The sequence below is a fragment of the Choloepus didactylus genome, chromosome X (genome assembly GCF_015220235.1).
Source record: "Choloepus didactylus isolate mChoDid1 chromosome X, mChoDid1.pri, whole genome shotgun sequence".
In the NCBI taxonomy this organism is placed as follows: domain Eukaryota; kingdom Metazoa; phylum Chordata; class Mammalia; order Pilosa; family Megalonychidae; genus Choloepus; species Choloepus didactylus.
The window spans coordinates 22,304,032-22,330,136 of NC_051334.1; the positions used below are offsets into that span (position 1 = coordinate 22,304,032).

Below are 26,105 nucleotides of genomic sequence, written 5' to 3' on the forward strand. Positions count from 1 at the left end.
CTGTGTTAGATGTCTATTTCTTAACTAGTTTCTGCTTCTCAGGAGCTTGGCTGGGCCAGGACATTTCTAAGGCTGAGTAGAACCAGCCTGAGTAAAAGCTGAGGGTAGACCCTGAGAAGCCAAAATTGTTGATTTCAAGCTTTTTGCTTAGGACTAGAAATGGGAAACAAAAGAGTGGGAGGATCCAGTGAATGCAGGCACAGAGAATGAAGCAGGGGCAAAAGGTGGACGTTTGGCAGTGATACCCAAGACCTCTGCTTTGAGTAGGGCTAGAACATCCAAAAGTCTCCTTTATTAGGTGCCAGCTGATTTTATTGTGGGGTTGATATAAAATACAACAAACTTTATCATTTTTTTTACCCATTTAAAAGTGTAGAATTCAGTGGCATTAAGTGCATTCACAGTTTTGTACAGCTGTCACAGCTATTTAGTTCCAATACTTTTCCATCACCCCAGAAGGAACCCCGTACCCATTAAGCAATGATTTCCCATTTTCCCCCTTTCCTCAGCCCCTGGCAACCACTAATCTGCTTTCTGTCTCTAAGGATTTGCCTATTCTGGATATTTCAGCTAATTCTTATGCCTCTTTTATTTTTCATCATCCAGCTGGTAATGAATCGTGTCCTCAGCCTCAGACTTCTGAACACCTGGCTGCTATAGAAATCATGAAACTGAAGCATATTTTGATTCTACAAAATAAAATTGATTTGGTAAAAGAAAGCCAGGCTAAAGAACAATACGAACAGATAATTGCATTTGTACAAGGTAAGAAGCTGTAATATCATTGTGAGAGGCATTTAATCCAGATACCAGATGTTAGATTAATTTTTGATTTAATAGATTATCTACAACAGAGTAAATTTATGGGGCTTAAGCCTTATAGCTGCAGCTACTATTTGTTAGCCTCCTGCTATAAGTAGTGAAATCTATGTTTCTTAATTTGATACACCAGAGTACTTTTTTGCTGCCTGATAGATGGAATCGAAGTTGTATTATGGAAACTTTTTTTTGAGATCCTCCCTAGTGATAGTAAAATGAATAAAAGCATGTTTAAGAAAATTAACATGACATTATTCTAACTGAGTAGCTATTTCTAGAATTGTAACTGACAGTGATTTATTTAATTTTTATAGTGTCCCTTTCTCTAGCAGCATAGTGTTTTTCATTTTAGGGAAGAGGAGGCATAATGATTCTTACTGTTGACATTTGATTGTTTCTTAGCCTTGGTCATCCATCATCCCCTCCCACCCCCATGCTTGCTTAATTCACTATTTTTCTTGGGTGAAAACCCTTTGTGGTACCCACAGCGGGGACCTGGATCCTCTGCATGGAGACTCTGGCATGAGTCTTTACAAGATAGCTGGTGAATTTCTGATCGGGAGACTAGGCGAACATGATCTCTTTTCCAGAGGTTGTGGTTGAAGTAGCTGTAGGTCTTGGATATGCCATTGAAGGTGGCCTTGGTGTAGGTGCCCAGGGTGGTCATGCAGCCCCTGGCCAAGGAGTAGCAGTAATTTATACCAGCTATCAGCAGCAGCAGCATGGGCACGGGGGCCAAGACAGTGCCAGTGTCTCTGAGGGGGGCAGGATGAGGCACACCAACACAGCTGCGGTGTCCTGTCATCTTGCTTGTCGCTTAGCCTTGTTTTTCTTGTTAAAAAGATTGACTTCCTGTGAACCCAGTTCTTTTAAAGAATAGCCATTTTGATAAAAAAAAATCTCATTATGTTTGGTCCATTTCTTTGGCCAGCGTGTGCAACATATAATTAATAAGGAGTGAATATTCTATGTGCCAGCAGTCTTTGATTAGGAAAGAGTCTGTAATTTTATCCTGACATTTATTGGAAGATTAATTACATGTTTTTGGAAATCTTTTCAATTAGTAAAGTACTCTTTCCCGGTAGTGTTAGTGTCTTATTCCTTTAAACAGTTTTACCATTTTACTATTAAATATGTCTCCTAATATGATTTAACATTTTTGCCCTTAAAGGGAATAGTATTCATTTTCAGGAGTAAAAACAAACTTAGAATATTACCATCTTTCTAAACAGAATTATCACTTTACACCTGTTGCTGCATTTGTATGGGGATATTCAGGCATCAGTTTTATGTAACAGATTCGTAGAATAAGATCTGTAAAACTGAAAGATTTGATGTTTCTGAATTTTGACATATAGGTACAGTAGCAGAAGGAGCTCCTATTATTCCAATTTCTGCTCAGCTGAAGTACAATATTGAAGTTGTCTGTGAGTATATAGTAAAGAAAATTCCACTACCCCCAAGAGACTTTACTTCAGAACCTCGACTTATTGGTAAGTGATAGGATTTGCCTCTTAATTTGTCTTTTCCACATTGGTGATTCCCCTTTATGGGTATTTAATAATAGGTCCTCTTTATTAATTATAATCTCTGTAAAACAATTTTGAATTTATAAAAAAGGAATAAATTTGTGAAATCCAAAGTCAGTATTCCATTTTGAACTCAGTGGAGTTAAATTAAAATTTACATATAAATTGAAATGAATTAATTCCAACATTGTAGTGACAGTGCTAGAATATATCACTGGATGAAAGTCAGAGTCCTTAATACAGTAGGAACTGTTAATCTTTTTTGTGCTCAGCATATGGTATGTTATGTAATCAAGATAGAGCAATATACTGGTCTCTATGGAATTACAATGTTTTAGTCCGGAACAAGATGTTATAACTTCTGCACAAATGATTTCAGTGTACATGAATGAAGATTTTCGTGTCCCTTTATCTTAATTTAAGTTTGCAGTACAAATATTGGTATAATTTGATCATCTAAGCTTGTGGTTCCTACAAAGGGATGTAGGAGCCTGTTGAGAACAGACATTTGAGCCTCCCCAGGCCCTCATCCAGGCCTCCTATGTGGTTTGTGGGAAATGTTCTCTTGAGTAATTGTGATGTACACCCCTTGTTAAGGATCACAGCTCTCAGCACCCAAGTGCGAGTTACGAAGTCCTAGATTTCTTTTCTATTTTTAAAACTAAATTTTTATTACGGAAGTCTTATAATATAGATATATAAAGAAAAAAGTCCACAGTCTCCCTGCCTTCCATTTCTAGCCCCTTAGCCCTGAAATAATCAAAGTTGCAAGTTGGTATGTATATTCCTACACCTCTATTTATTTATATCATCATGTATAAATATATACATACGTTTACTGTTTTATTTTTTCCTTATGGAGGTGAGACCGTACTATGACTGCTACTTTTGTAACTAGTTTTATTTGTCCTTACCAGTATATGAAGGTTATCCTTCCAGAACATTACATACAGCTCTAAGATTCTTTTTTAATACCTTCATGATACTCCACAGTATGGATATACAATACTATGCCACCTATTAATGGACTTCCAAGTTATTTCCATTTTTTCTGCCATACGTAAGGCTACAGTAAGTATTGAAGTAATAATGAATATTAAATTTTGTCATAAAGTCACCCTATGGTATACATCTTATGTGGCTACTGATTTAGGAAACTTAACTTAGAAAAAAAAAATTTCCGAAGTTAAAATTAACAGAATTGCTTTTAATTGGTTCTACTTTCTTTTAGTTATTAGATCCTTTGATGTCAACAAACCTGGCTGTGAGGTTGATGACCTTAAGGGGGGTGTAGCTGGTGGCAGTATTCTAAAAGGAGTGTTAAAGGTAAACTGGGTTTGGGTTTGGTTTGGTTTTTTGGCTTTGTCTTAATCAGGGAAAAAAATGTATGGGAAGTCCAAACTTAAAAGTAAAATAATTCATGGTGTCTAGTACTTGATACATATTTTTTTGTTTATTATTATGTCTTTTGAATGTCTTTGTTCTACATTTATAGGCTCCTTGTGAATATGGAGCACATTTTATATGGTGATAGGCTTGTATGTTAGGTATTAGTAACAGATGAAGAGTTCTGGTTTTGTTTATTTTTAATTGATATTTTTTATTAGCATGATTGAATAATCTATATTTTCATACATTTTAAAATTACCATTCAGATAATGAATAAGTATGAAAGAAACATATGGCCGTGTACCACATTATTCTGTAACTGTTATGGATGTTTCTGGTTTTAAAGATCTCTTCTTTTTTTGTTTGGTTTTTGTTTTGTTTTGTTTTCTTTAACAATGATCTTTGAAATAGAAGATTTCCTTTTCAGTTTTGTGCTGCTTCTTGATCTGTAAAGTTAATTGTGTTGTCCCAAGTATTTCTAATAGCTAATTTATCTATTTACAGGTGGGCCAGGAGATGGAAGTCAGGCCTGGTATTGTTTCCAAGGATAGTGAAGGAAAACTCATGTGTAAACCAATCTTTTCCAAAATTGTATCACTTTTTGCGGAACATAATGATCTTCAGTATGCTGCTCCTGGGGGTCTTATTGGTAAGCTGTGTCCCTGAGCTTTTTAATGTGTGGGTATTCATGGTACTTTTTGTGGTAAATGGATTACCTGAAAAGATATGTTAATGGTAAATTTTTCATTAGATATTTTAATAAATGAGGTGGGAGAACATTCATACAGTTAAGCTGTTGATTTTAGGTTATAAGATAGTTTCATGTGTTTGTAAAACTATTTTAAAGCATAAAGAAGAGTACATTTTCATTTAGTATATAGAGTTACTCTGTTTTAACAATAACAGTAAGTTTTATGACCTAACATTTAACATGCCTGGCTGTCTACTTTTTAAAAAGTTTTTTAAACTTTTTAATTTGAAATAATTTCAAACTTATAGAACAGTTGTAAAAATAGTATAAACCCCATACAGAGAAGTCTATCATATTCCCACTACCCCCAAATCCAATTTTAACATTTTGCCCCCTTTGCCATATCACTCTGTCTATGTCTGTCTTCTGAACATTTGAGAGCAGGTTGCACACATCATACTCCTTGAACACATAATAAATACTTCCATATACATTTCCCATGAACAAGTCTATATTCACCTATGTAAACACCTTAAGGGTAGTTATCAAGTTCTAGAAGTTTAATGTTGATATAAAGTTATAATCTGTATTCCGATTTTGTCTTATGTCCCAATAATGTCTCTTTAAGTCTGTATACCTCCAATCTTAGAGCCCATCCAGTATCATGTATCACATTTACTTGTCATTATCTCTGTCTCTGTTTATTAGGGAAGTTGTGGGTTTATAAAACAGTCATGCATAAAATACAGTGTTCCCATGCACCACCCCAACCCCAGCACCTTGCACTTGTGTGGAACATTTGTCACAGTTGGTTCATTGAGATCTTCTATTTCTTCTTGTCTTCTGTTTCTTCTGCAGTCAATATAGGTACTTTGTGTGTTTCTAAGAATTTATCCATTTCATCCAATTTATCTATTTTATTGCCATACAGTTGTTCATAGTATCCACTTATAGTCATTTTTATTTTAGCAGGGTTGGTAATAATGTCCCCCTTTTCATTTCTGATTTTCGTTAATTGCATCCTCTCTTTTTTCCTTTGTCAGTCTCTCTAAAGGTTTGTCAATTTTATTGATCTTCTCAAAGAACCAACTTTTGGTTTTGTTCATTCTCTATTTTTTTTTCATTCTCAATTTCATTTATTTCTGTTCCAGTCTTTGTTATTTCTTTCCTTCTGCTTGCTTTGGGATTAGTTTCCTATTTTTCTAGTTCCTCCAGGTATGCAGTTAAATCTTTAATTTTAGCTCTTTCTTTTTTAATGTAAGCCTTTAGGGCTATAAATTTCCCTCTCAGCTCTGCCTTTGCTGGATCTCAAAAGTTTTGATATGTTGTGTTCTCATTTTCATTCATCTCAAGATATCTACTGATTTCCCTTTCAATTTCTTTTCTGACTCACTGATTAAGAGAGTGTTTAATTACCATGTATTTGTGAATTTTCCAGTGTTCTTTCCGTTATTTATTTCCAGCTTCTTTCCATTGTGGTCAGAGAAAGTGCTTTGCATGATTTCAATCTTTTTAAGTTTATTGAGACTTGTTTTGTGACCCAGTATGTTGTCTGTCCTGTAGAACAATCCATGTGTATTTGAGAAGAATGCATATCCTGCTGTTTGGGGGTACAGTGTTCTGTATATATCTGTTAGGTCTAGTTCATTTACCGCATTATTTGAGGCCTCTATTTCCTTACTCATCCTCTGTATAGATGTTCTATCTATTGATGAGAGTGGTGTATTTAAGTCTCCATCTATTATTGTAGAGACATCTATTTTTTCCTTCAGTTTTGCCAGTGTTTGCCTCTTGTATTTTGAGGCACTGTGCTTAGGTGCATAAATATTTATGATTGTTATTTCTTATAAGTGGATTGCCCCTTTTATTAATACACAGTGTCCTTCTTTGTCTCCTGTAACAGTTTTGCATTTAAAGTCTGTTTTGTCCGATATTAGTATAGCTACCCCAGCTCTTTTTTGGTTACTATTTGCATGAAATGTCTTTTTCCAGCCTTTCACGTTCAACCTATTTATGTCTTTGAGTCTAAGGTGAGTGTCTTGTTGACAGTATATAGTTGGATTATGCTTTTTTATACGTTCTTTGTCTTTGGATTGGGGAGTTTAATCCATTAACACTCAGTGTTGTTACTGTAAAGGCAGTATTTACTTCAGCCATTTTATCCTTTGATTTTTATATGCTATATATTCTTTTTTGTCTCTCTTTTTACCCTTACCAGTAGTCTTCATTTCTTCACACTACTCCAAGCCATTCTCCTGTCTTTTCATTTCGGCCTCAGGACTCAGTTTAGTATTTCTTGTAAGGCATGTCTCTTGTTGAACTGTGAGTTTCTCTTCATCTGTGAATATTTTCAACTCTCCCTCATTTTTAATTTTTGATGTTTAAAAGATTTTTTTAATAGAAGCAAACTTCAAGGATTAAGAATATTTTTTGAAGATTTTTCCATTAACATGGATATTTTACTGCATATTAATATATTTCATTTTCCCTTTGTCCTTTCTATGTTTAATGAAATTATAAATTTAATCTTACAACTCTTTGTTTTGAAATGACAAATTTTAACAGCCGGACACTAAAACAAAATTTTTTTTTTTTTAGGTAGTTAATGTATGGCTAGAAGTCTTTTTAAATCTGCAAATTTTCTAATGGATTTTCAAAGTTAGGATGCAAATCTAACTTTGACATTCTATTTAAACTTGTAAACTTTTTGTTCAAGGCTTTTCTGTGATACTGCCTTTGAAGGCTACTGTATACAATAGCCTAAGGAAAGCCACTTTTTACCCGCTAGTCTGAGAAAATGCCCACACTTAGGGGCTTATCCTGACATTAACTCTCTTGTTCAGAGTGGACCTCCCTTTCAGGGAGCCACTTCAGGGACCACTGGATATGAGTGGGTAACTCACAGATTGGTTCACCAACATCACCTCATTTGCTTTGTCTTGCCTAGGTCTGAAGTAGCTGATGCTGGGAAAATGAGGCCTTTGCTAAGAGAAAAAGAAGCCATGAATACCGAGCAGGCAGGTTTCCCCAGGAGTGCAGTGATATATTAGGGGGCTTTGAGGGCTCAGGCATTGACAAAGCTCATGCCCTGGCCTGCCCTGGGTTTCTTTGTCATTAGTCCTCTCTTTTCCAAGAAGCTGGGCAGCCATGCGCTGTAGGTACTTTACGTAACTGTCTCTGCAGCTAAGGGTAGGTGAAGCAGGTGTACTTATTTTGGGGGAGGGGGTTATTCAATGAAAATGGAACCCACAAACAGGATAGGCATTATCTTTCTCAGGATGGAGGCAGCAATACCAGGGATAAGGCTGCAAGGTCTGTGTCCTCTGAACATTTGCAGAAGGGGCTGGGTATAGTGCAGGGGCATTGGTAGGAGGTCACCTGGAGATAGGCCTTAGTTTTTCCACAGCTGTCAGGGCTATACACTGTATTGAAGGAGTATGAGAATTTATTCTCTATCTGGAAGAAGGAAAATAGGCCTAATATACATCAGAATCAATTATTTCTGAGACCCCTCTTTACTCCTAAGCCTAGGTAAGTCCCCTTTCACTGTCACTCTCCAAAAACTAATTGCTTAATTAATGGTTGGTAACATAGCTGTTCTGCCTTAAAACCAGTGATTATTTAATATTTTTCTTTTCGGGGATGGGAACTCTCTTTGACACATCTAAATTTCTGGGAGGGAGGCAAAAGGGGTGAGTGAACCTGCTTTAATGAATCCTTTAAGAAACTGTGTTTCTCAGGAAATTCCTGATATTTTTAGCTCGTGGATTTATCTCTTGTGTTTGAAGGAGTTTTTCCAGGTAAGTAAGTTTTGGCTGGCAGTTTTCTTTCTACAACACTGCCTTTTCACCTCCATGGTTTCTGATGAGAAATTGGCACTTAGTTTTATTGAAAGTCCCTTGTTTATGATGAATTGCTTTTCTCTTGCTGCTTTCAGAATTCTGTCTTTATCTTTGGCCATTTGACATTCTGATTAGTATGTGCGTCAGAGTTGGTCTGTTAAGCTTTATTCTGTTTGGAGTACATTGTGCCTCTTGTACATGTATATTTATGTCTTTCCTAAGAATTGGGAACTTTGGGGCCGTTATTTCCTCAAATATTCTTTCTGCCCCCTTTCCCTTCCTTGCAGCCCCCCTATGTTTGTGCACTTTGTGCTATCATTCAAATCCCTGAGACACTGCTCAGTTTTTTTCCATTCTTTAGGGGTTCTTCTGCTTGTTAAGATTTCAGTTGTCCTGTCTTCTAGTTTGCTGATTCTTTCTTGTGTATGTTCAACTCTGTTGTTTTTAATCTCTTCTGATTTAATCTCTTCTATTATGCCTTTCATCCCCATAATTTGTTTTGTTTCTTCTTTTTCCCTTGCAGTTTTATCGATAGTCACATACCCTACAATCATCCAAAGTGTACAACCAGTTGTTCACGTTATCATCATTATATAATTGTGCATTCATCACCACAGTCAATTTTTGAACATTTTTATTACTCCAAAAAATTAAAATAAGAATTAAAATAAAGGTAAAAAAGAACACCCAAAACAACCCATAGCCCCCATTATTCATTTACTTTTTGTCCCCATTTTTCTGCTCATCTGTCCATACACTGGATAAAGGGAGTGTGAGCCACAAGGTTTTCTACAATCACACGGTCACACTGTATAAGCTAGGTAGTTATACACTTGTCTTCAAGAATCAAGGCTACTGGGTTACAGTTCACCAGTTTCAGGTATTTCCTTCTAGCTATTCTGATACACTAAAAAGGGATATCTATATAATGCATAAGAATAACCTCCAGAATGACTTCTTGACTCCATTTGAAATCTCTCAGCCCCTGAAACTATTTTGTTTCATTTCTTTTCCCCCTTTTGGTCAAGAAGGCTTTCTCAGTCCTACGATACTGGGTTCAGACTCATCCCCGGGAGTCATGTCCCGCGTTACCAGGGAGATTTACACCCCTTGGAGTCATGTGCCACGTAGTGGGGAGGGCAGTGAGTCCACCTGCCAAATTGGCTTAGAGAGAGAGGCCACATCTGAAAAACAAAAGAGGTCCTCTGGGGGGTAGCCTCTCCTTTACAGCCCCAAGATCGAGGGCTTGGCCTACTAAATTGGTCATCCCCAATGTTTGCTAGAATATAAGGAATTCCCCAAGTGGATATATTTAATATTTCCATATTTTTCCCCAGTTCCTCAAGTGGTCTTTTCAGATACTTTTTTATCCGCTGCCCAAATTACTCTGCAGTGTATCGTGGCTTCACACTAACCTGTACAATCTGTTACGGTTTTTTTTAATACTTTCAAATTCTTCTTTGTGCTTACACATGGTCTTTTTAATAACCTTGATCTCTTTAGCCATATTTTCCTTCAGTCTCCTTGAACTGATTTAGGAGATTTGGAAATCTTTGATTAGTTTTTCCAAATTTGTGTCATCTCTGTAGTTTTGATTTGTTCCCTTGACTGGACTATATCTTATTTCTTAGTATGGCTTGTAATTTTTTGCTGGTGTCTAGACATCTGATTATCTTGATGGGTTCGCTCTGAGGGTCATTTTCTCTTCTCTTGTCTAGAGTTTTTTGTTGTTGTTTGGTTTTGTGTTAAGGGTCGTCTTTGATGCTCAGTTTACCTTATTCTGTACCTTAGAATAACCTGTGTTTAACCAATCAAGTATTTTCAGCTCTTCTTCACCTGATCCTTGACTTCGATACCTGTTACAATTTTATGATTGCACTTTTTGTGCAATTGTTTCATGTCCAGGAGAAAGCTTCCTTTCCTCTGTTCCTTCTCCAGGAATCTTGATCTGTTCTGTTTGTTTTTGTTTTGCCTCTCTGTATTTTTTGCACTCCTTTCTTTTTCTCTAGCTCCTTTACCTGGAGGGCAAATTCTGGGAGGAGGGTGACCCCCAGAGAGTAATTTCACAAGTTGTTTTTGTCTAGCTCCTTTTCCCTGGAGGGCAAATTCTGGGAGGAGGGTGACCCCCAGAGAGTAATTTCACAAGTCAGTATTTCCCAGCCAAAACCGGCTCAGGGATCCATGCAGGGGGTGCAGACTGTCTTCAGAGTGCCCTGGAGAGGGGATCAGGAAGGGCACCCAAAGCTTCTTTGATGTTTTATGGGCAATCCTGCCTTGCCCAGCAAATGCAGCTCTTCAGCTGTCTCCCCAAGCCTTGAACAGGCACTGTGTCTTTAAATCTCTACCGCTTCCTCCCCTGTCCGGGGCGCGGTTGAAATAGTGATTGCTGTGGCCTTTGTGGCCTTTGTCCGGGGTGGATTGAAACACTTACTCAGAGCCAGGACCCAGCAATCCAAATTCGCTAATCAAAAACCATGATCAGTGATCCACCTTTCCCACACCTGTTCTTGGGGAAGAGGATTTTTACATCCCTTTCTATCCCCAACGAGCTAGCCAGGGAATGGACCCCAGGGCAGCCCGCTATGAGAGTGGGAGGTGGGCGCTTTTAGCCGCTGTGGTGAGAGCAACTCACTGTTCTTTACCATAGTTTACCAGCCTCTTTCTCCTGCTCTTTCCCGGATGCTGTATAGTGTTGTTCTTGCCTTTGAAGCCTGAAAACAGTTGTTTCAGGCAGTTCCTGTTTGTTTAATAGCTGTTTTGGTGCAAAGACTGAGTCCTGGAGCTCCCTATTCCACCATCTTCCCCAAAAGTTTCTGTCATTTTCTCTTTCTTTTAATTGTGTAAACATAGATGCAACATAAATCGTCCCATTTCAGTCCCTTCTAAGCATACCACTCAGTGGGATTAATCACATTCAGTGTTGCAGTACTCTCCACCTTCCATTGTTAGAAATTTCCCATCAATTCAAATAGGAACCTTGCTCTCACTTTGTGTTAACTTCCCATTGCCCTACTCCCCGCTCCTGGTACCCTGTACTCTTATTTCTATCTCTCTAAATTTGCATGATCTCTGGTATTTTATTTGTGGTTACCGTGGCGCTTATGTTTAGTATCCTAATCTGTAACAATCTCCTTTACTTTGATAACAACTTAACTTCAATAGTATACACACACTATGTTCCTATAACCCTCCATCCCCCATCTTTATGTAGTTCTTGTCACAAGTTACATTTTTATACATTATGAGTTCAGAACCACTGATTTATCATTGCATTTTGTGTATTTGCCTATTAGGTCCATTAGGAAGTAAAAAGAATTACAAACCAAAAATAAAATAGTACTGTATTTATATTTATCAATGTCATTATCTTCTGTGGACATTTATTCATGTGGCATCAAGTCACCTATCTAGTGTCTCTTCCTTTCAACCTGCAGAACTTCCTTGAGCATTTCTTGTATGGCTTGACTAACTCCCTCAGCTTTTGTTTATCTGGGAATGTCTTAATCCTTCCCTTATTTTTGAAACACAGTTTTGCCAGATATAGAATTCTTGGTTGTTTTTTTTTTCTTTCAGCACTTTAAACATATCCTCCCACTCTCTTCTTGCTTCCATGGTTTCCGATGAGAAACTGGCACTTAATCTTCTTGAGGCTTCCTTGTATGTGACTTATTGCTTCTCTTTTGCTGCTTTCAGAATTCTCTTTCTCTTTAACATTCAGCAGTTTTATTATAATATGGCGTGGTTGAGTGTTTTGGATGTGTATATCCATGTCTTTAGTTAAATTTGCAAAGGTTTCAGTCATTATGTCTTTGAATATTCTCTCTGCTCCTTTGTCTCTTACCTCTGGGATTCCTACTGTTCATAAATTGGTATGCTTGATGGTGTCCCACAGGTTCCTCTGGCTCTGTTCATTTTCTTCATTCTTCTCAGGCTCAATGATATAAATTATGTTATCTTCTTTTGCCAGTTCCAATCTGCTGTTGCATCCTTCTAGGGAATTTTAATTTCTGTTACTGTGATTTTCAACTGTTTGATTCCTTTTCATAATTTCTGTATCTTCATATTTTCTTTGTGTTCATCTGTTTTTTCCCTGATTTCCTTCAGTTCTTTGTCTGTGTTTCCTTTAGCTCTTTGAGCATATTTAGGACCATTTTTTAAGTCTTTGTCTGGAATGTCCTATGTCTCATCCTCACTGATGGTTTCTAATGCTTTAATCTCCTTTGCCTGGGCCATCATTTCCTGTTACTTTTTTTTCCTGTTACTTTTTATGTTTCACAATCTTTTACTGAAACCTGGACATTTTGATATTTTAGTTTGTTATTGCTGGAATTTATACCTTGAGGCATCTGTTCCTTAAGCTTGTATCCAGCTAGTGTTAGAACTTTCCTTGACTCATCAGTAGGACAGTACCTTCTCTGAAAAAAGACCGATGGCATCTGGGGTTCCTTGGTCACATGGGAAGGCACATGGCTGGAGTCTGCTGGGCCTCTCCTGGGGTTAGCTTCTAGTTTCTGTTGCATTCTCCAAAATGTCTCTGGGCTTCTGTCTTAGCTTCTCCCTGTCAGCTCCTGCATGTCCTTGCTTGTTTCTCCCAGCACATTTCTCTCTAAGCACCTCTGGGGTCCTCTCTTAGCTTCTCTGGGGCAAACTCTGGATTTCATCTCTTAGTTTCTTTCCTGGTTCTGGTTTCAATGGCTGTCTCCAAAATATCTCTGGGTGTTTTCTCACTAAGTGTTTCTGGGTTCTTACTTAGCTTCTCTGGGGGCAAACTCTGGGCTTCACTTCTTAGTTTAGCCTCTCCAAACATCCTTCTGTCTGCATCTTTAAGTATCTGGGTCTGTGATCACTCAGAGCTCTCTTAAGGACTCCAGTAAACCAATTACGACCCACCTTGGGTGGGTGGGGTCACATCTCCATGGAAACAGCCTAATCAAAAGATCCCACCCCCACGGTAGGTCTGCCCCAACAAGATTGGATAAAAGATCATTGCTTTTCTGGGATACATAATAGATTCATACCAGCACATTACTCATTATGAATTTTATATCATTTCATCTTTCATTAAGGAAATTCTGACTCATTTTTTAATTAGGCTTTTATCTCTGCTTGCCCTTTGTTTATAATTTAAATCAAGAGAATTTTTGTCTCACCCAACTAATGTGAGTTTATAGTTCTGTTTCTTCAGATAAGACAGGTATTTTGTCACACCAACAGTTGCGGCATGAGTATGAAAATATAAATGTTTGTTAAAATGCAGAGATATATGCTGTATTTGAGTTTGGGGGTAAGCAATGAACTGTATAAGTATTTTAAGAAATCAAATGTTGAACTATAGTATCTTATTTTACATTAGGAGTTGGAACAAAAATTGACCCCACTTTGTGCCGGGCTGACAGAATGGTGGGACAGGTGCTTGGTGCCGTTGGAGCTCTACCTGAGATCTTCACAGAACTGGAAATTTCCTGTTTCCTTCTTAGACGGCTTCTAGGTGTCCGCACTGAAGAAGATAAGAAAGCAGCAAAGGTAAATGCTTTTTATAATTCCTGTTTCAGAAAAAGGGATAAATAGTGATATTACAGCCACTTTTCACTTTTATTCTTTTATGGTCAATGTGAGATTAAGAAAAAAGAGACAGTGAATAACTTCTATATCAGTGTTCATACAGTATTATTCATAATAGCCAAAAGGTGGAAACAATCTAAGTGTCCATCGACAGATGAATTGATAAAATATATACAGTGGAATATTATTCAGCCTTTAAAAGGAATAAAGTTCTGACATATGTTACAGTGTGGATGACCCTTAAAAATTATGCTAAATGAAATGTCATATGCCACAAAAGGACAAATATGATTCTAGTTTTATGAAATTAGAGGTTACCAGGGACTGGGGAAGGGAGAATGGGGAGTGATTGCTTAATGGGTACACAGATTCTGTTTGAGGTAATGAAGAAGTTTGGGAATTAGATAGTGTGATAGTAGCACATATTGTGAATGTAATTAATGCCACTGAATTTCACACTTAAAAATGGTTAAATTGGCAACTGTTATGTCATATATATTTTACCACAATAACATTTTTAAAAGTTGAATAAATTTTACTTCCTGAAAATTGAAAACCTCTGCATGGCAAATAGTAAAAAAATTAGGGAAAAAGTATTTGTGTCACACATGACAAAGATGTAATATTCCTTATATACATGTGCCTTTTAAGAGACTCAGTATGATTACTCAATATGATTGGCAAAGATGGAATTTGCTGATACCCTCTTAGCAAGAATGAAGGGAAATAATCAGTCATATGTTTGTTGGAAAATGTAAATTGGTAGCACTTTTTGGGAGACATATTTGGTGATATTTATCAGCATTTAAAAGATAGCCCTGTTCCAGCACATTTCACTGCAGCATTATTTTTTAATAGCAAAAACATTTATGGGAATATTCATTCAGTGTGGAAATGTGCCACTTGAAAAAGAATGAGGTAGGCTAAATATATTGACATAGATCTCCAAGATACATTATACTAGGAAAGAGAAAAAAGTGGTAGAAAAGTTATTGAATTATTACCTGTTTTAATACTGAACTTGGTAATTACAAAGTTATAAGAGTCCCGTGAGAAATTCAGACAGCACAAAGTGCCACAGTAAATAAATCCATATAACACCCACCCTCAATTAAAATTCTGTTCCCCAGTTTTCCTTCAAGTCTTACTAATGTTTAACTTGATGCACCAGGCAAAAGTTAATTTTATGAAAAAGCTATAAGGAAAGAAATCATTTTAAGAAATCATTTATAAGCATGTGTGAGTCAGTGCTTGTAAAACTGACATGTTTATTATGTTTTTCAGAATTCCTTTAATAAGGACTTTTTTCTCATTATCTGACTTTTAATAAAAGCATGAAGCCATTAAAAACAATCATCTGAGTTTGGGAATTAGGCTTTAAAGTGGGAGAAAATAGCAATAACGGGAATAGTAGCTAATAATTCACTTAGTCCTCACAACAACCATGTGTGCTAGGTGTTACCCAATTTTCCAAAGGCTCAGAGAGTTTCTGTAACCAGCTTAGGGTACAGGAGTGGAATTGGATCTCCAGAACCCACACTGTTAACTCTTATTAATTGTTCTCCTTTTGCATGACCCCTTCCCCACAACAGGAATTTTAAGAGCTTCTATACTATAGTTCCTAGTTTATTTCAGAGGTAGCTCTTGTGTAAATTCAGTGGGTGCTAAATAAACCTTGTTTGCCACTTTTGGACTGTATATAGTTCAAATCCCATTACAGTGAATTTCTGTAGTTTTTTTTCTTTTACGGTTCATTATTTCCAAAAATATTTAGTAATTTCCCACTCATTTTTGGAAAGTTATTTGCTTGATTGTGGTGTTTATTTTTCTCCAATTTATTTCCCTAGGTGCAAAAGCTATCTAAGAATGAAGTGCTCATGGTAAACATAGGATCCCTGTCTACAGGAGGCAGAGTTAGTGCAGTCAAGGCTGATTTGGGCAAAATTGTTTTGACTAATCCTGTGTGCACTGAAGTAGGAGAAAAAATAGCCCTTAGCCGAAGAGTTGAGAAACACTGGCGGTAAGTTTATTTATTAGCTTTAGCCTCTTTCTAATGAAAAAGATAGTGTTTCCTTGTGGGGTTGAGTTCTTGGTGCATGTGCACACACACACACACACACACACGCACACAGACACTTTTCCTTGAATACAGTAGTTCTTGTGCCTTTAATACTAATCTGTTTATTTGGATGACTTTGAAATCTTTATTTCTACCCCTGATTTCTATTGGCTGCCTTTCACCTCAGGCAACCATGTAAGAACCAGTGAGTTTAGTTTCAGTATTTCAGCTGTCTTTGATGTTTAAAAATTTTTGAATTTTGAAATAATTTCAGATTTAACAGGAAAATTTCAAGAATTGTACAGAGAACCTTTTATACCTTTACCCAGATTCTTTATGTAAATATCATGCCCCTTCACCTGTTAATATTAAAGTGTATATTTCCTAAAAACAGATAATAAAAAAAAGAAAATCAAGAAACTTAACACTGATAAAATATTGAAATGTGCAGTTCATGTTGTAGTTTTATTGCTTCTCTCAATGATGTCCTTTATAGCATTGTTGTCCCACCAGTCTAGGATCATGCATTGCATTTAGTTTTCATGTCTGTCTGATCTCTGATGTGGAGCTGCCTCTGCCTTCTTTGTCACTGATAATTTTAAAGAATACAGGGTAGGTATGTTTTAGTTACTCCTCCAGGAAAGTAGGTAGAAAACCAGGAACTGCGTGGACTGGACACCACAGAGCAATCTGACTTTGGGCATACTTAATACAACACTCATGAAAAAAGTGGAACTGCTGAGATCAGTGAAATCTGTAAGTTTTTGCGGCCAGGGGTCCCGCACCCCGCCCTGCCAGGCTCAGTCCCGTGGGAGGAGGGGCTGTCAGCTCCGGGAAGGAGAAGGGAGAACTGCAGTAGCAGTTCTTATCGGAAACTCACTCTACTGATCCAAACTCCAACCATAGATAGACTGAGACCAGACACCAGAGAATCTAAGAGCAGCCAGCCCAGCAGAGAGGAGACAGGCATAGAAAAAAAACAGCACGAAAAACTCCAAAATAAAAGCAGAGGATTTTTGGAGTTCTGGTGAACATAGAAAGGGGAAGGGCAGAGCTCAGGCCCTGAGGCTCATATTCAAACCCCGAAGAAAAGCTGATCTCTCTGCCCTGTGGACCTTTCCTTAATGGCCCTGGATGCTTTGTCTCTTACCATTTCAATAACCCATTAGATCTGTGAGGAGGGCCCTTTCTTTTTTTTTTTTTTTAATCCTTTTCTCTTTTTCTAAAACAATTACTCTAAGAAGCCCAATACAGAAAGCTTCAAAGACTTGCAGTTTGGGCAGGTCAAGACAAGAGCAGAACTAAGAGAGCTCTGAGACAAAAGGCAATAATCCAGTGGCTGAGAAAATTCACTAAACACCACAACTTCCCAAGAAAAGGAGGGTATCTGCTCACAGCCATCATCCTGGTGGACAGGAAACACTCCTGCCCATCGCCAGCCCCATAGCCCAGAGCTGCCCCAGACAACCCAGTATGACTGAAGTGCTTCAGATAACAGGCACACACCACAAAACTGGGCGTGGACATTAGCCTTCCCTGCAACCTCAGCTGATTGTCCCAGAGTTGGGAAGGTGGAGCAGTGTGAATTAACAAAGCCCCGTTCAGCCATCATTTCAGCAGACTGGGAGCCTCCCTACACAGCCCAGCAGCCCAGAACCGCCCTGGAGGGACGACACTCACCTGTGACATAGCACAGTCATCCCTCAAAAGAGGACCACTGGGTGCACGGCCTGGAAGAGGGACCCACTTGCAAGTCTCGGGAGCCATACTCCAATACCAAGGACTTGTGGGTCAGTGGCAGAGACAAACTGTGGCAGGACTGAACTGAAGGATTAGACTATTGCAGCAGCTTTAAAACTCTAGGATCACCAGGGAGTTTGATTGTTAGAGCCACCCCCCTCCCTGACTGCCCAGAAACACGCTCCATATACAGGGCAGGCAACACCAACTACACACGCAAGCTTGGTACACCAATTGGACCCCACAAGACACTCCCCCACTCACCACAAAGGCAAAGCAGGGGAGAACTGGCTTGTGGAGAACAGGTGGCTCGTGGACGCCACCTGCTGTTTAGTTAGAGAAAGTGTACTCCACGAAGCTGTAGATCTGATAAATTAGAGATAAGGACTTCAATTGGTCTGCAAATCCTAAAAGAACCCTATCAAGTTCAGCAAATGCAAAGAGGCCAAAAACAACAGAAAATTATAAAGCATATGAAAAAACCAGACGATATGGATAACCCAAGCCCAAACACCCAAATCAAAAGATCGGAACAGACACAGCACCTAGAGCAGCTACTCAAAGAACTAAAGATGAACAATGAGACCATAGTATGGGATACAAGGATATCAAGAAGACCCTAGAAGAGCATAAAGAAGACATTGCAAGACTAAATAAAAAAATGGATGATCTTATGGAAATTAAAGAAACTGTTGACCAAATTAAAAAGATTCTGGACACTCATAGTACAAGACTAGAGGAAGTTGAACAATGAATCAGTGACCTGGAAGATGACAGAATGGAAAATGAAAGCATGAAAGAAAGAATGGGGAAAACAATTGAAAAAATCGAAACGGACCTCAGGTATATGATAATATAAAATGTCCGAATATAAGACTCATTGGTGTTCCAGAAGGGGAAGAAAAGGGTAAAGGTCTAGGAAGAGTATTCAAATAAATTGTTGGGGAGAACTTCCCAAATCTTCTAAACAACATAAATACACAAATCATAAATGCTCAGCGAACTCCAAATAGAATAAATCCAAATAAACCCATCCCGAGACATATTCTGATCACACTGTCAAACACGGTAGAGAAGGAGCAAGTTCAGAAAGCAGCAATAGAAAAACAATTCACCACATACAAAGGAAACAGCATAAGGCTAAGTAGTGACTACTCAGCAGCCACCATGGAGGCGAGAAGGCAGTGGCACGATATATTTAAAATTCTGAGTGAGAAAAATTTCCAACGAAGAATACTTTATCCAGCAAAGCTCTCCTTCAAATTTGAGGGAGAGCTTAAATTTTTCACAGACAAACAAATGCTGAAAGAATTTGCTAACAAGAGACCTGCCCTACTGGAGATACTAAACGGAGCCCTACAGACAGAGAAACAAAGAAAGGACAGAGATTTGGAGAAAGGTTCAGTACTAAAGAGATTCGGTATGGGTACAATAAAGGATATTAATAGAGAGAGGGGAAAAATACATATGACACACATAAACCAAAGGATTAGATGGCTGATTCAAGAAATACCTTCACAGTTATAACGTTGAATGTAAATGGATTAAACTCCCCAATTAAAAGATATAGATTCGCAGAATGGATCAAAAAAAATGAACCATCAATATGTTGCATACAAGAGACTCATCTTAGACACAGGGACACAAAGAAATTGAAAGTGAAGGGATGGAAAAAAATACTTCATGCAACCTACAGCCAAAAGAAAGCAGGTGTAGCAATATTAATCTCAGATAAAATAGACTTTAAATGCAGGGATGTTTTGAGAGACAAAGAAGGCCACTACATACTAATAAAAGGGGCAGTTCAACAAGAAGAAATAACAATCATAAATGTCTATGCACCCCATCAAGATGCCACAAAATACATGAGAGGAACACTGGCAAAACGAAAGGAAGCAATTGATGTTTCCACAATAATCGTGGGAGACTTCAACACATCACTCTCTCCTATAGATAGATCAACCAGACAGAAGACCAATAAGGAAATTGAAAACCTAAACAATCTGATAAATGAATTAGATTTAACAGACATACACAGGACATTACATCCCAAATCACCAGGATACACATACTTTTCTAGTGCTCATGGAACTTTCTCCAGAAGAGATCATATGCTGGGACATAAAACAAGCCTCAATAAATTTAAAAAGATTGACATTATTCAAAGCACATTCTCTGACCACAGTGGAATAGAATTAGGAGTCAGTAACCATCAGAGACTTAGAAAAGTCACAAATACCTGGGGGTTAAACAACACACTCCTAAACAATCAGTAGGTTAAAGAAGAAATAACAAGAGAAATTGCTAAATATATAGAGACGAATGAAAATGAGAACACAACATACCAAAACCTATGGGATGCAGCAAAAGCAGTGCTGAGGGGGAAATTTATAGCACTGAACGCATGTATTAAAAAGGAAGAAAGAGCCAAAATCAAAGAACTAATGGATCAACTGAAGAAGCTAGAAAACGAACAGCAAACCAATCCTAAACCAAGTAGAAGAAAAGAAATAAAGGATTAAAGCAGAAATAAATGACATAGAGAACAAAAAAACAATAGAGAGGATAAATATCACCAAAAGTTGGTTCTTTGAGAAGAGCAACAAGATTGACAAGCCCCTAGCTAGACTGACAAAATCAAAAAGAGAGAAGACCCATATAAACAAAATAATGAATGAAAAAGGTGACATAACTGCAGATCCTGAAGAAATTAAAAAAATTATAAGAGGATACTATGAACAACTGTATGGCAACAAACTGGATAATGTAGAGGAAATGGACAACTTCCTGGAAATATATGAACAACCTAGACTGACCGGAGAAGAAATAGGACACCTCAGTCAATCCATCACAAGCAAAGAGATCCAATCAGTCATCAGATATCTTCCCACAAATAAATGCCCAGGGCCAGATGGCTTCACAGGGGAATTCTACCAAACTTTGCAGAAAGAACTGACACCACTCTTACTCAAAGTCTTTCAAAACATTGAAGAAAATGGAACACTACCTAACTCATTTTATGAAGCTAACATCAATCTAATACCAAAACCAGGCAAAGATGCTACAAAAAAGAAAAACTACCGGCCAATCTCCCTAATGAATATAGATGCAAAAATCCTCAAAAAAATACTTACAAATCGAATCCAAAGACACATTAAAAAAATCATACACCATGACCAAGTGGGGTTCATTCCAGGCATGCAAGGATGGTTCAACGTAAGAAAATAAATCGATGTATTACAACACATTAACAATTTGAAAGGGAAAAATCAAATGATCATCTCAATAGATGCTGAAAAAGCATTTGACAAAATCCAACATCCGTTTTTGATAAAAACACTTCAAAAGGTAGGAATTGAAGGAAACTTCCTCAACATGATAAAGAGCATATATGAAAAACCCACAGCCAGCATAGTACTCAATGGTGAGAGACTGAAAGCCTTGAAGACATAATGCTGAGCGAAATAAGCCAGGCACAAAAAGAGAAATATTATATGCTACCACTAATGTGAACTTTGGAAAATGTAAAACGAATGGTTTATAATGTAGAATGTAGGTGAACTAGCGATAGAGAGCAATTAAGGAAGGGGGAACAATAATCCAAGAAGAACAGATAAGCTATTTAACGTTCTGGGGATGCCCAGGAGTGACTATGGTCTGTTAATTTCTGATGGATATAGTAGGAAGAAGTTCACAGAAATGTCGTTATACTAGGTAACTTTCTTGGGGTAAAGTAGGAACAGGTTGGAAGTAAAGCAGTTATCTTAGGTTAGTTGTCTTTTTCTTACTCCCTTGTTATGGTCTCTTGGAAATGTTCTTTTATTGTATTTTTTCATACAGTTGATTTAAAAAAGAAAAAAAAAGGGGAAAATAAAAGGGAAAAAAATATGTAGAGCCCCCTTGAGGAGCCTGTGGAGAATGCAGGGGTATTGGCCTACCCCACCTCGATGGTTGCTAACATGACCACAGACATAGGGGACTGGTGGTTTGATGGGTTGAGCCCCCTACCATAGGTTTTATCCTTGGGAAGATGGTTGCTGTAAAGGAGGGGCTAGGCCTCCCTATATTTGTGCCTAAGAGCCTCCTCCCGAATGCCGCTTTGTTGCTCAGATGTGGCCCTCTCTCTCTAGCTAAGCCAACTTGAAAGGTGAAATCACTGCCCTCCCCCCTACGTGGGATCAGACACCCAGGGGAGTGAATCTCCCTGGCAACGTGGAATATGACTCCCGAGGAGGAATGTAGACCTGGCATCGTGGGACGGAGAATATCTTCTTGACCAAAAGGGGGATGTGAAAGGAAATGAAATAAGCTTCAGTAGTAGAGAGATTCCAAAAGGAGCCGAGAGGTCACTCTGGTGGGCACTCTTACGCACAATTTAAACAACCCTTTTTAGGTTCTAAAGAATTGGGGTAGCTGGTGGTGGATACCTGAAACTATCAAACTACAACCCAGAACCCATGAATCTCGAAGACGGTTGTATAAAAATGTAGCTTATGAGGGGTGACAGTGGGATTGGGAAAGCCATAAGGACCACACTTCCCTTTGTCTAGTTTATGGATAGATGAGTAGAAAAATAGGGGAAGGAAACAAACAGACAAAGGTACCCAGTGTTCTTTTTTACTTCAATTGTTCTTTTTCACTCTAATTATTATTCTTGTTATTTCTGTGTGTGTGCTAATGAAGGTGTCAGGGATTGATTTAGGTGATGAATGTACAACTATCTAATGGTACTGTGAACAGTCGAATGTATAATTTGTTTTGTATGACTGCGTGGTATGTGAATATATCTCAATAAAATGAAGATTTAATTTAAAAAAAAGAATACAGGGTAGTTATTTTATAGAATGTCCCTCAATTTGGGTTTATCTGTTTCCTAAAATTAGATTCAGGTTATATATGTCCTTAGATTATTATATCCAGAGGCAAATGATAATTGATTGCTCTATATTGGTGACGGGTTCGATTTGATCATAGTCAACGTGTTGTCCAGTTTCTCTGCTGTATAATTACCTTTTTAACCCTTGCAACTAATAACCAGTCTGTGGGGAGACTCTTTGAGACTCTACGAATAGCCTGCTACTCATCAAATATCTTAACCTAAACCCCGGATTTAGCATCCACTGTCAGTTTTTGCCTGAATTGAACTTGACTGATGATTACAAAATGGTAATTCTGTTTTTCCAGTTCCATCAGTTAACATTTATCATTTGGCATTCTTTGTTCCTCACTATTTACTTACCTAATTATAATGTGGACTTTTGGAGATCCTATTTTATTCAATAAGTTATGATCCATTACTGCTCTTATTTATTTTGATACTCAGGTTGTCCAAAGTTTGACCAGTGCAGTGCCTTCGAGCTGGCTCCTGTGTCCTTTGACATGCCTCCATCAGTTTTTGAGCACTTCTTATGTTCTGTCACAAGATGTTCCAGTCTCACCTTGTATCTTCCCTCTCCCAGTTCTATAATTGGCTGTTTCTCCAAGAAACCCTGGTTCCTTTTAGTGGGAGATAGTATTTAGAAATGAAGATCTACAAGCTTGTTGTCTCATTGCTCCTAGGATGCTGTTGCTTCTAGGCCCTTTGGACAGAGCTAAGAAACACACATACAACTTTGACTCCTGACTTTTTTTTTTAATTGCTCTTCCCCAGGTTAATGAATGAATCTGTCCCTTCCTTTCCATTCTGTGCGACCTCATTGTAGCCCATACCATCTTCATTTCACACTTAAAAATTATTGCAAAAGACTCCTAGTTTGCCTCTTTTTGTTACGTAAAAGTCTGGTCGAAGTTAATTCTTGTAAAACATTGTCATCATGCTGTGTTCAGTAATTTGTAGTAGCTTCTCACTATTTCTTTTCAAGAACTTTCTGGCAGTCTGCAATCTGTTTAACCTTTCTTCTTCCTTTGTTTAATATAAACCCTCTAAATTAGCTAGTCTGTGTCCTAATTGTCCCTCTAATTTTGCAAACCACCTTTGGCTCTTTATTCTTTCCTACCTCCCTAATTAAGCCTTCCCTTAATATAGTGCTCCATGATGATCTCTCATCACTTTCTGTCTGGAAGATTTATCTGACTTCTTACTCTCTAGTTTAAAGAGAGTTAAACTTTTTGTTGTCTTTTAAGTAAATAATCCTGTTTTTTTGGTGATTTATGCCCATTGATTTCCCTCTTCTGTGTGATTTTAAAATAAAGGATAGTTTTTGTCTGCTCACCAATATTTTAAGGGGATACTATCCAAATGAAATTTAACTTTGCTTGAAAATTGGGAAATATGTTAAAATTCTTAAAGGAAATAAGGGAGCTTCTGAATGATCCTAACAGTCCTTATAATTGTGACTTTTTTTAACCCATGTTTACATGTATGTTTCTGCAAACTAGTTGAGGTAGCAAGCCAGCCTGTTCCTTAAGTAGAACATACATTGAAAGAAAGAACAGAGCCCCCTCTTCCATTGAGAGTAATCTGCTTATAGACTGTATGTTCCTCTAGTTCTTCTCATTTTTCTTTTTTTTTTTTTTAAATAAATGCGCGATTTATTAATGATTCTTTAAAGATGTCAGGATCTTTTCTTTTTTCATGCAAATCTAAGTTCAAAAAACAGTAGATTAAGGGACATGTTGCTAAAATCCCTGGACAGACATTAATAATCGGTGGTTCCATCAGACCTAAGTACAGAGAGATTTTCTGTGAAATCAGTAATATATACTAGTAGTTCATTGTTATATGCTATGTTTGATGGTTAAACATTATTTGTGGTTTCAGAAGTTTGTGTTTAATGAGCTCCGTGGGCAAGTTTAAATAACCACTTTTCAGTAAATTATTACTTTGAATTTAAGACAGAGGATTGGCCTTTGGTATAGGCATAAATAACCTCATGTACTGTTACAGGTATTCTAGCCTAGAATTAGCTAAATTTGGTTTCTTTTTATTTGGATTTTCCCAGAAGCCACCTTTCCCGTGACCACCCGTGTTCTCTTGCCTCCTAGATTACCTGTGACTGTTCCTTCTTGTCTCTTGCCCTCCTTAGTCCTCCGTTTGCCTCAGTTTCCCTCTGTGCACCTGTTACTCCTTGTTGGGGGATTTTCTGTCTCTTGCTTCTTGACCTCTCCTGAGCACCCGAGTTGCATTTGCAACTCTCTCCTAGACCTTTCCTTTTGGCTGCTCTACTGGCACCTCAAGTCCAATATGATCTTATTTTTCTTTACGAGCTAAAGTCATGCTAAAGCCATTGTGATCTGTTGAGTTACTATGAAAGGTAGGAAAGCATTTTTCAGGAAGAAAAAGATAGATTAGATTATTATTTTTATTTTTTATTTGTTTTATTTTTGAGTAATTAGACTGAAGTAGTTTGTGTATCAGCATGGTTCCTTAGGTGGGCCTGAAGAGCTCTTATTTGGTGGTCCTGAAGAGGTAGGTATATTTTGTTAAAGATGAGCATATTTATGGTAGTAACTTTCTGCTGGCTTTTCCTCTCATTTATGCTAGCCAGAGCCCATGTATCTGGTTCTAGGTATCTCAGAAGATAGTGTAGACTCTCTTTATGGAGGAGGCAGGTTATGGGAACAAATTTGAATTTAGAAGAGAGGCAAGTAAAACCAATTACATCATATGATTTATGTGGTAATAATAATAAAATGGATGTAAAAGTTATGATTTCTTTTATTTTTATTTTGCAGTTTAATTGGTTGGGGCCAGATAAGAAGAGGAGTGACAATCAAGCCAACAGTAGATGATGACTGAAGAATCCCATTTAAATACATTTGGGTCAAGTCAGAATTTCTCTTTAACAACTAGGGGTATATTTGCAAAAACAATATTGGGGAATTAATTTCACAGCTCATTACCTCAGTAGTAGCTATAAGGTTATTCTCATTATTAGGTGATGAAAATTTAGCCTCTGGTACTCAAATAGGATCTAAAATAAATGTAAAAATTGGCATAATGTTGGATTTAATCTACATTTTAGCTGAAATGAATCATTCCCAAATAATGTCTAATTTATACATCAATGCAGGTCTTAAATGAAACTTTGCTACAGTCAGCTTTTGCTGTAGCATATATAGCACTGAACTTGTTTGAAAATAAAGTTTTTCTTCTTATTTTTTCATGATTCATCTTTGAGTAGTTCCAGGCTTAAAGGAATTTTGCACCAGTAAAAACTTGGATACAAATTCTTGAAGACCAGCTCCTTTTCTGCTCCATTGTTGATGTTGCTTTATCTTTGTAATTTAGAATGAAAAGGAAATTAATAGGCTTAAATTAAATTTTCCTTTAGAACATGAGTGCTTGTTTTTATGGACAAACCTTTCTTTCCCCTTACTCTCATCTTGGACTGGAACACAGGAAACTAGAGTCAGTTCTACTCCCTCTCTCCCTGTGTTGTCTTGTGGTTAGTTCTGCATTGGTTATCCCTGAAACACAATCTTCCTCCATGTCAAATATTGGTGGACCAAGTAATTCCAGATGAGTAAGCTTT

General features: G+C 37.6%; 1 protein-coding gene across 1 annotated transcript in view; it reads left to right on the plus strand.

Moving 5' to 3' along the window:
* LOC119523725 (eukaryotic translation initiation factor 2 subunit 3, X-linked-like) overlaps window positions 1-25,378 on the plus strand; it is a 37,566-nt gene extending 12,188 nt beyond the window's left edge. Inside the window, exons 6-12 of the mRNA XM_037822542.1 lie at window positions 607-765; window positions 2,178-2,312; window positions 3,580-3,674; window positions 4,242-4,386; window positions 13,624-13,793; window positions 15,680-15,852; window positions 25,306-25,378. Coding sequence (XP_037678470.1) covers window positions 607-765; window positions 2,178-2,312; window positions 3,580-3,674; window positions 4,242-4,386; window positions 13,624-13,793; window positions 15,680-15,852; window positions 25,306-25,369 — 941 coding nt within the window. The 3' untranslated portion in view covers window positions 25,370-25,378. The remainder of the gene's footprint in view (window positions 1-606; window positions 766-2,177; window positions 2,313-3,579; window positions 3,675-4,241; window positions 4,387-13,623; window positions 13,794-15,679; window positions 15,853-25,305) is intronic.
* Window positions 25,379-26,105: the final 727 nt, after the last annotated feature.